The 13,667-nt window shown below is 37.9% G+C and overlaps 1 protein-coding gene across 1 annotated transcript; it reads left to right on the top strand.

Moving 5' to 3' along the window:
* Positions 1 to 634: 634 nt before the first annotated feature.
* On the top strand, positions 635 to 13,331 carry lrit3a (info leucine-rich repeat, immunoglobulin-like and transmembrane domains 3a). Its single transcript, XM_055178882.2, has 4 exons — positions 635 to 1,478; positions 4,194 to 4,660; positions 7,695 to 8,000; positions 10,645 to 13,331. Exons 1-4 carry the CDS (start codon positions 1,363 to 1,365, stop codon positions 11,676 to 11,678), a joined length of 1,923 nt encoding a protein of 640 aa, XP_055034857.2. The 5' UTR covers positions 635 to 1,362; the 3' UTR covers positions 11,679 to 13,331.
* The last annotated feature ends 336 nt before the right edge of the window (positions 13,332 to 13,667 follow it).

The raw sequence follows: 13,667 nt of genomic DNA, 5'->3' as shown, positions 1-13,667 counted from the left end.
TTTACAACTTGGGTTTAATTAAATCAATAAATTTGAATTTTTAACTTGCACCAATGCATTTAATTACGTAGTGGTGACAGATGAATGATTTTTGGAATGATTTTTTATAAAGTTGATCCAATGCACACAGGTCTGATATGCAGGTCTGTGCTATTTGTATTCAAACCTCATGGAGGCAGGCTATCACAGGACATCTTGCAACTGTCCATAAACATAACTATTTAATATATAAAACAATAAAATATAGATAATTATAAACATACACAATATTCTGCATTTTAATAAAAAAGTCAGCCTACTGTATATCAAAAGCTTCAGTATAAGTGATGCTGTATAATGTCTATGATTTGTGCCAATGTTACATCTTGCATTGCACTTTGAATCTGATAAAATAAGTCTAGTTAAAACTTGAAACCTCTGAAAATCAAGCAAAAATGACAGATGCTGTTTTAATGCTAAAACAAAGATGCTGCTATGAGAATGAAAATGTGGATGTTTTAAATGATTTATGTATTGCTTTCATAATCAGATCATACTGAAGCTTGACAGTTTGTAATGACTATCTCCTCTGATAAACTCTGCCTATACATTATACAGTACATAAGGTATACACACATTATACATACTCATGCATAATACATCCTTTAAACATTTCTTATGCAGTTGCTAAATAATGTCTCTTATTCAGTCATGCGTATTTTCATGCATATAAACTGGTCACTAACTGTAAACTGTTTAACTGTAAACTGTATGTTTTATTCACAACCTAAACATCTTTGGCCTCGCCTGCCCTGCTCTTCATAAATCATGACATGTACTACAGCTTGCACTCAGGTGTCATGTACCCTCACGCACACAAAGCCATTGCCTAGAATAAGGCGCTGGTTATATAGAAAGAGACGAAACGCACCCTTGATCAGCCCTGACACAGTTGATGCAGGATGTGTCACGTGATGGGAGAACCTTCATGATGTTAGCCGATTAACGTGTGCCCTGCCCTCGGAGTGCTTATCCTCTAACAGTCGAACACACTTCCACACCGGCACACGCAAATAACCTCATGCACACTTCCCATCCAGCCCTGTTCAACTTTAGTGACCTACTCAGCCTTGAGAAATCCTCTTTCTAATTTAGACTCCCCCTCCCCTTCATCCCTCTGTGTTCCCTCTTCAATCCTTCTACTCCTCTCAACCATCCTGGATCTCTTTCACCTGTTATCATGCTAAACAGAATATATTTCACAATGTACTCTTCTTGTAGCTGTTTAAGAGCTGATAAAGGTGTTTTTGTCCGCTGGTGATGGAGTGTTGGGTTGTGATGTGTGCAAGTGTGTGCATCTCTGTTAGTTTAACTCAGTGAAGGATGTATCGTCTGCTGGTGGCTCAGGTCCTTTTGGGCTTCTGGAGTGTGGCACAGCCCTTCTGTCCCTCTCAGTGCACTTGTGTGTACCATGGACGTAGTGATGGCACTGGCACCAGGTAAGAACACCATTGAGCATTTATGTTTGACATGGTGTGTTATAAGGTTTTATATGTTTGTGTTTATATTCATAACCTTGAGGTGTAATGTACTGTATGTGCGTGGTGTAGGCTACATTGGTGTACTATATAAATAATTTATTTAGTATTGAGTTTTAGTAAATTACTGTAAATACACATTATCTCAGTCAATCTCAATATTTCATAAATGTAATATTATATGTAATTAAAAAAGTTAAAATTATATATTTAAACATTCAGCTATAAAACACGTGGGATATGTTTGCTTTTTCCAGTGCATTTTGAATCACCCAGAAACATGGCCTACTTTTTAAAAAGGGTAAAAATGAGTCAAATGTGTATTATAAATTAAATTATATTAAAACTACAAATGTGGATTATAAATGTTCATGGTTTACCTTACATTTAAAGGAAAACAGCACCGTTTTTCAATATTTTACTATGTTCTTACCTCAACTTAGATGAATTAATACATACCTATTTTTTTTCAATGTGTGTACTTTTAATCTTTTTACAGCGCTTCTTGAATGTGTTAGCATTTAGCATAGCCCCATTTATCCCTATGGCTCCAAACCAAAGTTTTATTTTGTGCCACCATACTTACTCTTGTAACTACTCATGTAACAGTCTTTAGATAGGGAAAACATGGAAGTGTTTGGTGGCTTCTAATCCCTGTTTGGCTCTTAAAGGACAAGTTCGGTACTTCACACTTAAAGCCCTGTTCTCAGATTGTTTATGATGAAATAGAACGGTTTTGACTGAAATTTCGACATTTGCGGCTGCCCCGAGAATTTTTGGGTGTTTGTGTTTCAGCTCCTACCTTTACAATGTGTTTAATGGTGCACTGGAACAATCCTTTCTAAAATGCATTAAACTTTTGTTTACAAAGACGCGAAACCCATCGAGTGGCCAGGGGCGTTCAATGATATGCCCACACAAAAATCGCGTTAAAAGACGCCTTCCAACAGCTGTTTTAGCATTCGTTGTTAACTTGTGGACCTATTTTTTCAAACGCCTCACACCCGTACATTCTTCCGCTTAGAGGTTGAATAATAGACACTCCAGCCCAGCTGGTGGCGCTAATCCGCCTTTGCCAATTGCAAGAATAGAAACAAAGTTCCCGGCGCGGAGTAATACCGTACCTCACAGCACAACTAATACAAGTCAATGGAGTTGGCAAAAACTACGATAAAACCTGTTGGAATGCGTATTTTGCAGTGATTTTTGTGTGAGCATACCAGTGAACACCCCTGACCACTCGGTGAGTTTCACGTCTTTGTAAACGAAAGTTTAATATGCATTTAAGGAAGGATTGTTCCAGTGCACCATTAAACCTATTGTAAAGGTAGGAGCTGAAACACAAACACCCAAAAATTCTCTGGGCAGCCGCATATGTCGAAATTTCAGTCAAAACCGTTCTATTTCATCATAAACAATCTGAAAACAGGGCTTTAAGTGTAAAATACCGAACTTGTCCTTTAAGGAATGAATTGGGCTAGGCTAAATGCTAACACATTCACAAGGCACTGTACAAAGATTAATTGCACGAATTGAAAAAGATATGTATGTATTACTTCGTCTAAATTGAGGTAAGAACAAGTAAAATCTTGAAAAACGGTGGTGTTGTCCTTTAAAGTCCATGTAGTCATGTCAAATAATCTTTTAAACACATTATAAATGTTAGATACAGTATGTATTGCTGAAACACGTTACAAAGATTGAACCATGTAGTACTGAAATGTGGAGTTAGATCGTTAAATAGTTTTTCCACATTTCTGTGTTAAGGATTGTTTGGGCGGGGCTAAAATGGTGGCTCGGTGATGCACTGGAGCCACCGAGCATGGCCCCGCCCCTAACACAATTGTGAGCATCTATTCAGGTTGTAGCGGTATTTGAAAGTTGAGAGAGATGTCGGCTTCCAGTCTGATCTCATGAGAATTCAGACATATTTTACGAGTTGGCTAATTCGTATGAGTTCATACGAAGTTAATTGTGCAAAAACCTATGATTCTCATGAAAAAACAACAACGAAACCTAACCCCAAAGTCACAAGGCAAATCATACAAAACCCTACAAATGTGGTCGTATGAATTAATAAGAATTAAAGCAACACTATGTAGTTTTTTTATCTTTAAATAATGTCTCTAAAATTATTTCAGTGATAGAACAACTTTTAACTGGACAAATTGTACTGTTGCTGCAACCTGAGCAGCCTCCTAGCTGCTACAAGCACACTCTGAAAGTGGCGGTGGAGGGTAGGAAACACAGCCCCACCCCTCCCCCTGCCTGCAGAAGAGTGTCTGATACCAGGCACTGTTGCACTTTTCAACCACATGGGGGAGCTGTAAGTCATTTTTACATGGAAACTACATTGTGTTGCTTTAACCAACTCGTAAAATATGTGAATTCTTGTGAGATAGCATTGCAGCTTCCCGCTAGAGAGCGTGGCTTCAGTGCAGACACTGGACACGGCCTCAGCATCTGAGAGTAGAAAATCCTGCCTGATTTTCCAATAATTTAATAACGTATTTTATTTACTTGACGTTTTTTAATCATTTAAATTTGATTGGGTGGTTTATATCCATTTTCACATTTAATATCAGACTTTAAATCTGTTCTCTTTAGGCTACTGCAAAGCCTCTAATGAACACAAAGCTTGAGTCTCACTAACCTGTCATTTAAACTCTGCCACAGGTCTGTTTTATGCAATGATCCTGACATGGCAGATATTCCAGTCAACGTCCCTGTGGATACGGTAAAATTACGTGTAGAGAAGACAGCTGTGCGTCGAGTGCCCACTGAGGCCTTCTACTACCTGACAGAACTGCGCTATCTTTGGATCACATACAATTCTATCAGCTCTGTGGACTCCGGCAGTTTCTACAACCTGAAGGTTCTTCATGAGTTACGACTGGATGGAAACGTGATCGCTAGCTTTCCCTGGGAGTCTCTGAAAGAGATGCCCAATCTGAGGACCTTGGATCTGCACAACAACCGGTTGACTATTGTTCCTGTGGAGGCAGCACCTTACCTGGTTAACATCACCTACCTGGACATATCTAGTAACAAGCTAACTACCCTTCCCTCTGAGCTGGTGGACATCTGGCCTCCGTTTTCAGGCATCCTGCCCAGTGCCAATGCTTCACAGAAGATTGTTCTTGGTGGGTATAGATGATGATGATAAAATGTTTCTTATGATGTTGAATATGGATAAAGACAAATGTTGAATGACAAGACTTTCTTTTAAAGCTTTGCTATTCTTCATTGTCGTAAAAAGTTAAGTAGGCCTACACTGTCAGAAATAAATTGTCAAAAATGGTCCCAAGCTGACAGCGAGGCAGTGCCCTTTAAAGGGTCCAAATAAGTACAATTTAGGTATAGATACGTTGAAGAAGGTTGGAGAGTAAATTTGGTACCAGTATGTACCTTTGATGTACCACTCTTTGGGACCAATATGTACTTCTGAGGTACACTGTAAAAAATATGCAGCATTTTTGTCAAATCAACATATTGTTATGCTACTTTAACAAAAAAAGCATAATCTATTTACAGGTCAAAACTTAAAATAATACGTTGAATTGACTTGCAAAATCAAGTTGTTTAACTTCAGCTGCATTTTGTTCTAATATGAACTCTTTAGGGACAAAGGTGTACTTTTTGAAAGGGTACCATCCCAGTGACAGCTAGGGATCAATTTGTGGCCATTTTTTCTGACAGTGTACTTCCTGAACTGCAAATAAATGGTACCGTCTTGTTTCTAGAACTTAGATGTGCACATGATTGTTCACACTCTTAGGGAATTTTTGTAATTCCTTGAATATTTTTTATTAGTGACTTATTTACGAGACACTTTTAACCAAAGCGACTTTACAAGTAAGGGATATTGTATAGGCAGCTGGTTATGGCAGAAATAAACCCTGACAGTATGATGATCAGGTCTTGTATTTAATGATAACATCCGGCTGCTTGTACATTATCCCGCTTATAACACAGCCATTTACCTCATAAGTAAGGAACATTAAATATTAAACTAAAATGTTTTACCTTCTGCGAGAAAAACCTGTTTGCTTTCGGTTTTGAGATAAGACAAGATCATGAACCCACTATTTGGTTTAATTATTTGTAAATATAATGTTATATGTTATTAAAAGACATTTTTATTTTTATTTTTGTGTAATATAAAACTGTACCGTCAAAATAATTAGCATCATCTAGGTTACCGTGTGTTTTAAGTGGTTGTTATCTGGGAATATGTCGCCACTGGCCAATCAGAATCAAGCATTCCAACGAGTCATGTAATATGCTATTTTATCAGTATGAGTGGTCCCTGCACTCATTTTTTTAAATAAAAAAAAATGTGGTTGAGAACATTTGAGCAGTCTGGAATGATTTTTCAATTAACTCGTAATCTGATTTAATCACAAATGGCTTCGAGGTCACTATCACTGCCAACTAATAATGTTGGGTTCAGCAATTAGTGTCGACGACATCTGTTCTGAGACATATGAATGAAACATATTAAATATTAAAGCAACATAAATGTTAGGGTTAGGGTTAGCTGGAAAAAGTGCACATGGACAAATAGCTTCACAGATTACAAATTTTTTATATTAATATGAGTTTAATATTAACGTAATGCTTGTGGATTTGAGTGTATGCATTACTCCTCTCTTCATTATGTCTATATATGTGTGATCTTTAAATATCTAAATCTGGTCTGTGTCTTCAAGGGCTTTCCCAAGTTAAGTACAAGCTAATCATCTAAAGGCTTTTAGCCGTGTGTATGAGATTTGAATTTAAAGTGCTGTCATCACAATTCATATTTTAGTATAAACCATATGCTTTCATGCAATCTATGAGGTTGACCAATGTAAAGCTATTATAAACAAGGGAACATTGTGGAATCTCCTTTGTGTGCATGTAAACTGACAACAGCTGTCACCGTAAATAGAGTAGTCATGCTGTTCACACATGCCAGCCCAAAACATCTTTACCTAGTCAAATTTTTTATGCATCTGTTTTAGCATCTCTGATTATTTGTAACAATACAGTAAAATCAGGCCTACACTGTCAGAAAAATAATAATTTTTGTAAAATCAGGTTAAAGATTTGTTTCAAAGAGGGAACTGCACCTTAGTAGCCATAAGTTAATATTAACATTATTCAGGTAAATACATAATATTATATCTTCTACTTGCTGTGTTTTGGTCAACTTGGTACCATCCAAAGCTTGACATGTTTATTGAACTGCACTCTGTACACTCTCACCTGTTGCCTTAGGCGTCCCAAGATGAACAAAACCAAAATGTCTAGGATGGGACATTACTTTATATCCTCATGATATAAACAGTTATCATCAGCCAGCTGTTCAGCTGTATCAGTGCAATGTCTAAATCTGTGTTTACAGTCAACTGTCACAGACAGAAATATGTGCAGACTGTGGTGTTCATGTCCAACACCTGATGCTAGTCAGACAGGACTTTCTGTATACCATATATCTCTTAAGTCAAAAAACAAAAGTGATGCTGTGGGCTTTATCACATTATGTTGAAATGTTGAATTAGTTTAGTGTTTCTGTGCCATTCCTAAAATTTGTTAACAGTAGGAAATGTATTATTTCACTTGACAACATGTGTTGTGGGATGCAGCGATACTAATTTATTTAGTTTTATGTGCCGATACCGATACTAGTTTACTTTGAATGACATTGATACCAACAGATACTGATAGTTTGGCTTTATATTCCTTGTTTTGAAGTATTATGTCGTGAAGTCCTAGAAGTGCAGAGCATACAAACTACAAGTTCTGTACTTGGGAAACAAAATTTGCAATACCGATTAAAGTCTGATATATTGGTGCATCTCTGCTTATGGGTCAAATTAATGAAAATGTTTACATTTGTTCATATTACACTGAAAAAAATGATTCATTCAATTTACTCAATTTTTTTAAGGTAAGCGGCCGCAATTAATTTATTTAAGCTACATTAAAAAAATGAGAAAAACAAAGCCAAACATAAACATTTTGGTTTAAATGTACCTTAAATTGATTTCAACCACTTACTTTAAAAAATCTAGTAAATTTAATTAATATTTTTTTTCAGTGTATAATCTATATTTTCAATTGTAAATGTAAATGTATTTAACATATTGTTTTAATATGCATATTCTAAACAAGTACTTTAAATCTTTATAGGTCTGCAAGACAATCCTTGGTACTGTGACTGTCGTATTTCCAAGCTCATCGAGCTGTCAAAGATGGCCAACATACCTGTGGTGTTGATGGATCTGTTTTTGACATGCGTTGGGCCAGAGAATTTAGCTGGTGTTTTGTTCCAGCGGGCTGAACTGGATCAGTGCCTGAAACCATCAGTTAGGATGTCAGCAACTAAGATCACATCACCATTAGGGAGTAATGTTCTCCTGCGGTGTGATGCCACTGGTTTCCCAACACCTACCCTTCTCTGGACCAGAGCCGACGGATTGGCACTCAACAATACAGGTATTACGGTCAGTTATGTCTAATACACAGTGGGCGGTCACACTACAGTCTTGCACTCCTAACTTTCATATTCATGTAAAAATGTCAGACTAGAACATGAATTTGGATTTATTTGCATATGAAAGATCAAGTTTGATCTTTGAAGGGACGCTCCACTTTTTTTGAAAATATGCTCATTTTCCAGCTCCCCTAGGGTTATACATTTGATTTTTTATCGTTTTGGAATCCATTCAGCTGATCTCTGGGTCTGACGATACCACTTTTAGCATAGCTTAGCACAATCCATTGAATCTGATTAGACCATTTAGCACTATGCTCAAAAATAACCAACGAGTTTGGATATTTTTCCTATGTGAAACTTGATTCTCTTGTATTTGCATCGTGTACTAAGACCGACGGAAAATTAAAGGTTGCGATTTTCTAGGCAGATATGGCTAGGAACTATACTCTTATTCTGGTGTGATAATCAAGGACTTTGCTGCTGTAACATGGATGCAGCAGGTGCAATGATATTACGCAGCGTCTGAAATAGTCCCCTGCTATTGAAAGTAACCAAGGGGACTATTTTCAGGTGCTTCGTAATATCTTGTGCCTGCTGCAGCCATGTTACGGCAGCAAGTCCTTGATTATTATGCCAGGAACCAGAATAAGAGTAGCCTGACGTTGTCATACTCAATTCTAGTCAGAATTTGAGTCTGATACCGCTCCATTGAGCTAAAATTATGAGGCGTGTCTCAACCGAAAAATGCCTCTGCACTCAATTGGATAGACATACGACCAATCCAACCCATCCTCATGCCCATGGCGTCAATATTTGACGCACTTGACCATGCGTCAATATATTACGCGGAGGGTATACCTTTCGCGTCATTTTTTGACGAACTGGGGACTTCAATACTATTACGTCCGTTGCATTCTCTTTCCTATTTTCTTACCATTTTCGCGTCGGTTTAGGGTTAGATTTACATAATGACATCCCTACCCAAACCTAACTCTAACCCCAACGCCAGGTGACAACTGTCGTACCTAAATCTAACCCCAACGCCAGGTGACAACTGTTTAAACTGTTTAATTTCGCGTACACTGTGTAATTTGTGTAATCTAACCCTAAACCGACGCGAAAATGGTAAGAAAATAGGAAAGAGAATGCAACGGACGTAATAGTATTGAAGTCCCCAGTTCGTCAAAAAATGACGCGAAAGGTATACCCTCCGCGTAACATATTGACGCATGGTCAAGTGCGTCAGGTGTTGACGCCATGGGCATGAGGATGTGTAGACCAATCAGAGCAACGGAGTGTGTGACTTATGTTGAAATGGCGTCTTTAGCAGCCTGACCGAACTGCTAGTAATTTAGCTACAATGATACTAACATCATTGTAATTATACTAAGTCTGAGTTAGCGAAGGTACATCAACACCTACTATGTTTACAACATTTCATTTATATCACAACATTAAGTATTTACTAAGTCATACAGTAAGACTATCTCTTACCATTTGTACGTTAGGTGAACTTCATCCACGACGATAGCTACCCATTACGTTGGCTTGAAAAATATCGGAGCCTTGCATGTCCCTCCACTTATTCAGCAGTCAAGATTCCAGGCTTCCGAAAAGAAGCTGGCAACGACCGCTAATTATATCCATCTCGTCGTGCACGCCGAGTTGCATCGCCGTAATACCCATTTCAGTTGCTTCTTTAACTTTGTCCTCCATAAGGACCAACTTCTGCCGAATCCCATATGAAGGACGGCGAAAACATAAACAAATGCCTTGATCGCGTTTCTCTGTTCCTCTTTTTAAATCAATGCTCTGTCGATATCTTTTAGAACAGACTCAATGTCAGAATCCACACATCTGAATTCACCAGCGGCAGCCATTTAAACAGATTGAACACACACGCTCTTTGGTGACGTGGTTGATACGTTACTGTTGATCATCTGTCCATCATCGTATAAAGCCCGCCCTCACAATTTGATTCATCTGCCTGTTTTGGGACTCGTATAGTAGCTCCTCAACGGAAAAACGCCAGACCGATCTTCCCGTTTTTCAAATTGTGGTGGGCGGGGCTAAGATCGGCTGACACCCAGGCTAGAATAAGAGTATAGTTCCTAACCATATCTGTCTAGAAAATCGCAACTTTTAATTTTCCATCGGTCTTAGTACACGATATAACTACAAAAGAGTCAAGTTTTAAATAGGAAAAATATTGAAACTCTTTGGTAATTTTTAGCACGATGCTAATGGTCTAATCAGATTAAATGGATTATGCTAAGCTATGCTAAAAGTGGGACCGCCAGACCCGGAGATTGGCTGAATGGATTTCAAAACTGTAAAAATCAGCTGGAAAAGTGGAGTGTCCCTTTAAAGCTTGAGGATTTGTTATGTGTAATGTATTATTTACTTGAAAACAGAAGCCCTGGAGCATGACATTATATCATGATGCATAAAAAATATGTGGTATGCTTATACTGTAGTCTAGTGTGACCGTGGCTTTACCCTTATTCCTGTTTATGGTGTTCAACAAGAAAAAAGTTTCCCAAATGTTAACTGTTTGCTTCTTAAACAAAATTTTAGTGTGTAAGTAGCTTTAGATAAAAGTGTCTGCTAAATTAATACATGTAATGTAACATTTCTTTGTAGTTGTTCAAGAGTCTCCAGGTGAAGGGGTTCGTTGGTCCATCCTCAGTTTGCATAGTATTGTACTGAAGGATGCCGGCGATTATCGTTGCAAGGCTAAGAATGTTGCGGGAAATGCCGAGGCGTACATCACTCTATCTGTGGATGGCGTGGAAACGCAGTCTCCATCTGTGCATGTAACCAAGAGACCGGACGCAGATTCCAAACCTGTTGATCAAACCGTGATTTCTGTAACGGGGACACCCAAGATCCCAGTTTTTACTTCTTTAAGCACTGCCATTTTACAACCAACAGTGCAGTCACCTTTGCCACCCAGGAAAAGTCTGGGACCAGGTGAAGGAGTGCAAAGGTCCCCACCTGCTAAAGACAGGCCAGCTAAAATTCAGCAAGGCAAGGGTTACATAACGAATGAAAAGTCAAAGAATAAAGCTGGGGTCGAAGATGTTGAAATAGTGGAGGAGACCAGTGAGACGGCAGTCTTGCTATGGACATTTGATAACTTGCCAAGCGACACACCCATTACAGTGGTGTACTTTCCATATGATGCTAAAGATGATAAGGAGTCAATTGATGCAGTGGTGGGGCAAGGGAAGCTTCTGCTTGAATATTTGATGCCTAACCAGATGTATACAGTGTGTTTGGTTACTAAGGGCTCAGCGAAAGAGCAGTGTGTGGATTTCAGTACTTTGGATAACACTGGCGATGATGGACAGAGCAAACTTCTGATGATTGCCAGTGTGGTCGCATGTGCAGTTGCGGTGCCTCTCATAGTGGTGCTGCTCTACAAGATCGTGTGTCTCTGCTGTAAAGGAAACAGTAGCGAGAACAATGGACCAGAGGAGGACCTTGCAAAAGAGACATATGTCAAGTTTGAGACACTTACAATGAAGCAGAGGACAATGAACGGCCAGTCCAACGATCTTTGGGCCAGGAGACAGACTCAGGAATCTGAGCGAATGCTCCTTTGCTCGCGCTCAAGCATTGACTCTCAAATGACATACAAGAGTGACACCTCTAGATCTGAATACTTGTGCTAATGTACACACTTGATATTAAAAGCAACATAAGTTTTAAAACATTAGGGTTGATGTCAATCCCATTGCCTTACATGACTTATCACTCTAAATTGTATTTTGTGTCTCGTTTTATACATTTTGTTCACTATTGTTATCTAATCTGTATTTTTATGAAATGCAGATGATATACAGTACTTTCCTGATCAGAACAGTTGTCCATAGAAAATATCAGCAAAGATGAAATTGGAAATGTACATAGTTTTTATATTGATGTTTTATTTAAAAAACAAAACAAAACATTGTATTGATGTAAAATGATAATGTGTGGAAGGAATCAAATCAAATAAATGAAATAAAACTTTTATTTGATAATGAGATTGCACCATTGTTACACCAACAAAAGAGTTTTATGATTTCTTTTTTTATTTAAGATGATTCATCTTCAAAAAATATACTTGCACAAACTTCTTTGCTCAAATTTACAAAGGGTGCCAATAAGGTACTTTGTGTATGATGGAAAAAATGTTGGGTTGATGAAACTAAAAAATGAGATGGGTCAAAATGGGATGAACCCAGCCGATTGGGTTGTAATATTACCTATGCTGAGTTGTTTTAACCCATTGTTGGGTCAAATATAAACATTTTCTGGGTTCATTTAACCAATGGATTGGGTTTGTCCCATTTTAAGCAATGCTGGGTGTAAATTCACAATGTAAGTAAGTAAATTTAATACACTGCCTTTTCATGCCTTTACATGTATTTTTGTTTTTCTCAACAAAAATGTGTAAATATTACTTTTTTATTTTGTGCATGCAGTTAAAGGGATAGTTTACAAGAAAAGATGAAAATTCTGTCATCAAAAATATATTACTCTTTCTCATGTTGATACAAACCTGTATACATGTATTTGTTCTTAACACAAAGGCAGATATTTGAAATGAAGCAGAAAACAGAAGAACCACTGACTGCCATGAAAATACTACTATGGAAGTCAGTTGTGCTCAAAAACTGTTTGGTTACAAACATTGCTTAAAATATATTTCTTTGTGTTCAGCAGAACAAAGAAGTGAATATAGATTTGTAAAAACATGAGGGTGAGTAAATGATGACATGATTCACATTTTTGTGTGAATTATCACTTTAATAGAAAAGAAAAGTGGATGTAAAATTAAAGGTATAGCGGAAGATTTTCTTTTTCCGGGTGGATCATCAAGACTATTGGTCATCCCAGTTGTCAATCATTTTGGTGATATGTTGACGCAATGCCGTCGTATGTGCTCGTCCCTAGGTTAGCTTTCTGCACATGTGCACTTTCAGGTGTATATGTGTGGTGGTGTACGGTTTCAGCCATTCATTGAAGCTCGCGTTCTCATCGTGTTTTTTTTAGATGTCTGAGGGTCACAAAAGAAAAAGTGTCTATGAATTGTATGACAAGAAGAGAAAGGCCTATGAACAAAGAAACAAGACCATAGTGCTTTTGGGAGACTATTTCACACTCTGCATGTTCTCTCTCGTGCATACGTTTAATAGGCGTTCCCTCTTTGGAGCAGGTAGAGTGTTGCGCATGTGCATTTTTTAAAAAAAGTGGAGGGGTGGTTCTTTTCAAAAATTCGGGAAAATCTTCCGCTATACCTTTAACAATAGGTTAAAATTGTTTTCTTGTGGTTACCATTTCAGTTAAAACATTTGTTCTTTTCGAAGAGACATTTGTTCATGAGATCAGTTTAGCAACTAGTCAGACCATTAAAAAAAGAAACCGGAAGTAAAGTTCGGATCCAGACGTGTATCGCGTCAGGCGCACGTGCGTCCAATGAAACCATCTATGGGCTACTCCAGTAAATGTTTTGGACCCACCCACATTTTTTGCTTCCGAGGCCCATGTGTCAGTGTAAACAAATATTTAATTAGATTGACCTAACAAAAGCTTGACCAGTTAACCTTTGACACTCAAAGCAAACTATAGTTGAAGCACTGTATAGTTCAGTACAGTTTAACAAGATTACATGTTAG

This window comes from Misgurnus anguillicaudatus, chromosome 16 (assembly GCF_027580225.2).
Source record: "Misgurnus anguillicaudatus chromosome 16, ASM2758022v2, whole genome shotgun sequence".
NCBI lineage: Eukaryota > Metazoa > Chordata > Actinopteri > Cypriniformes > Cobitidae > Misgurnus > Misgurnus anguillicaudatus.
This window is presented reverse-complemented; position numbering and strand designations above follow the sequence as displayed.

What these genes read in the sequence shown, in the direction of transcription:
- lrit3a (XM_055178882.2), top strand. Translation starts at nt 1,363, where the DNA reads ATGTATCGTCTGCTGGTGGCTCAGGTCCTTTTGGGCTTCTGGAGTGTG. An exon ending in AGTGATGGCACTGGCACCAG is followed by an intron (nt 1,479 to 4,193) that starts GTAAGAACACCA and finishes ACTCTGCCACAG; the next exon opens with GTCTGTTTTATGCAATGATC. An exon ending in ATTGGCACTCAACAATACAG is followed by an intron (nt 8,001 to 10,644) that starts GTATTACGGTCA and finishes ATTTCTTTGTAG; the next exon opens with TTGTTCAAGAGTCTCCAGGT.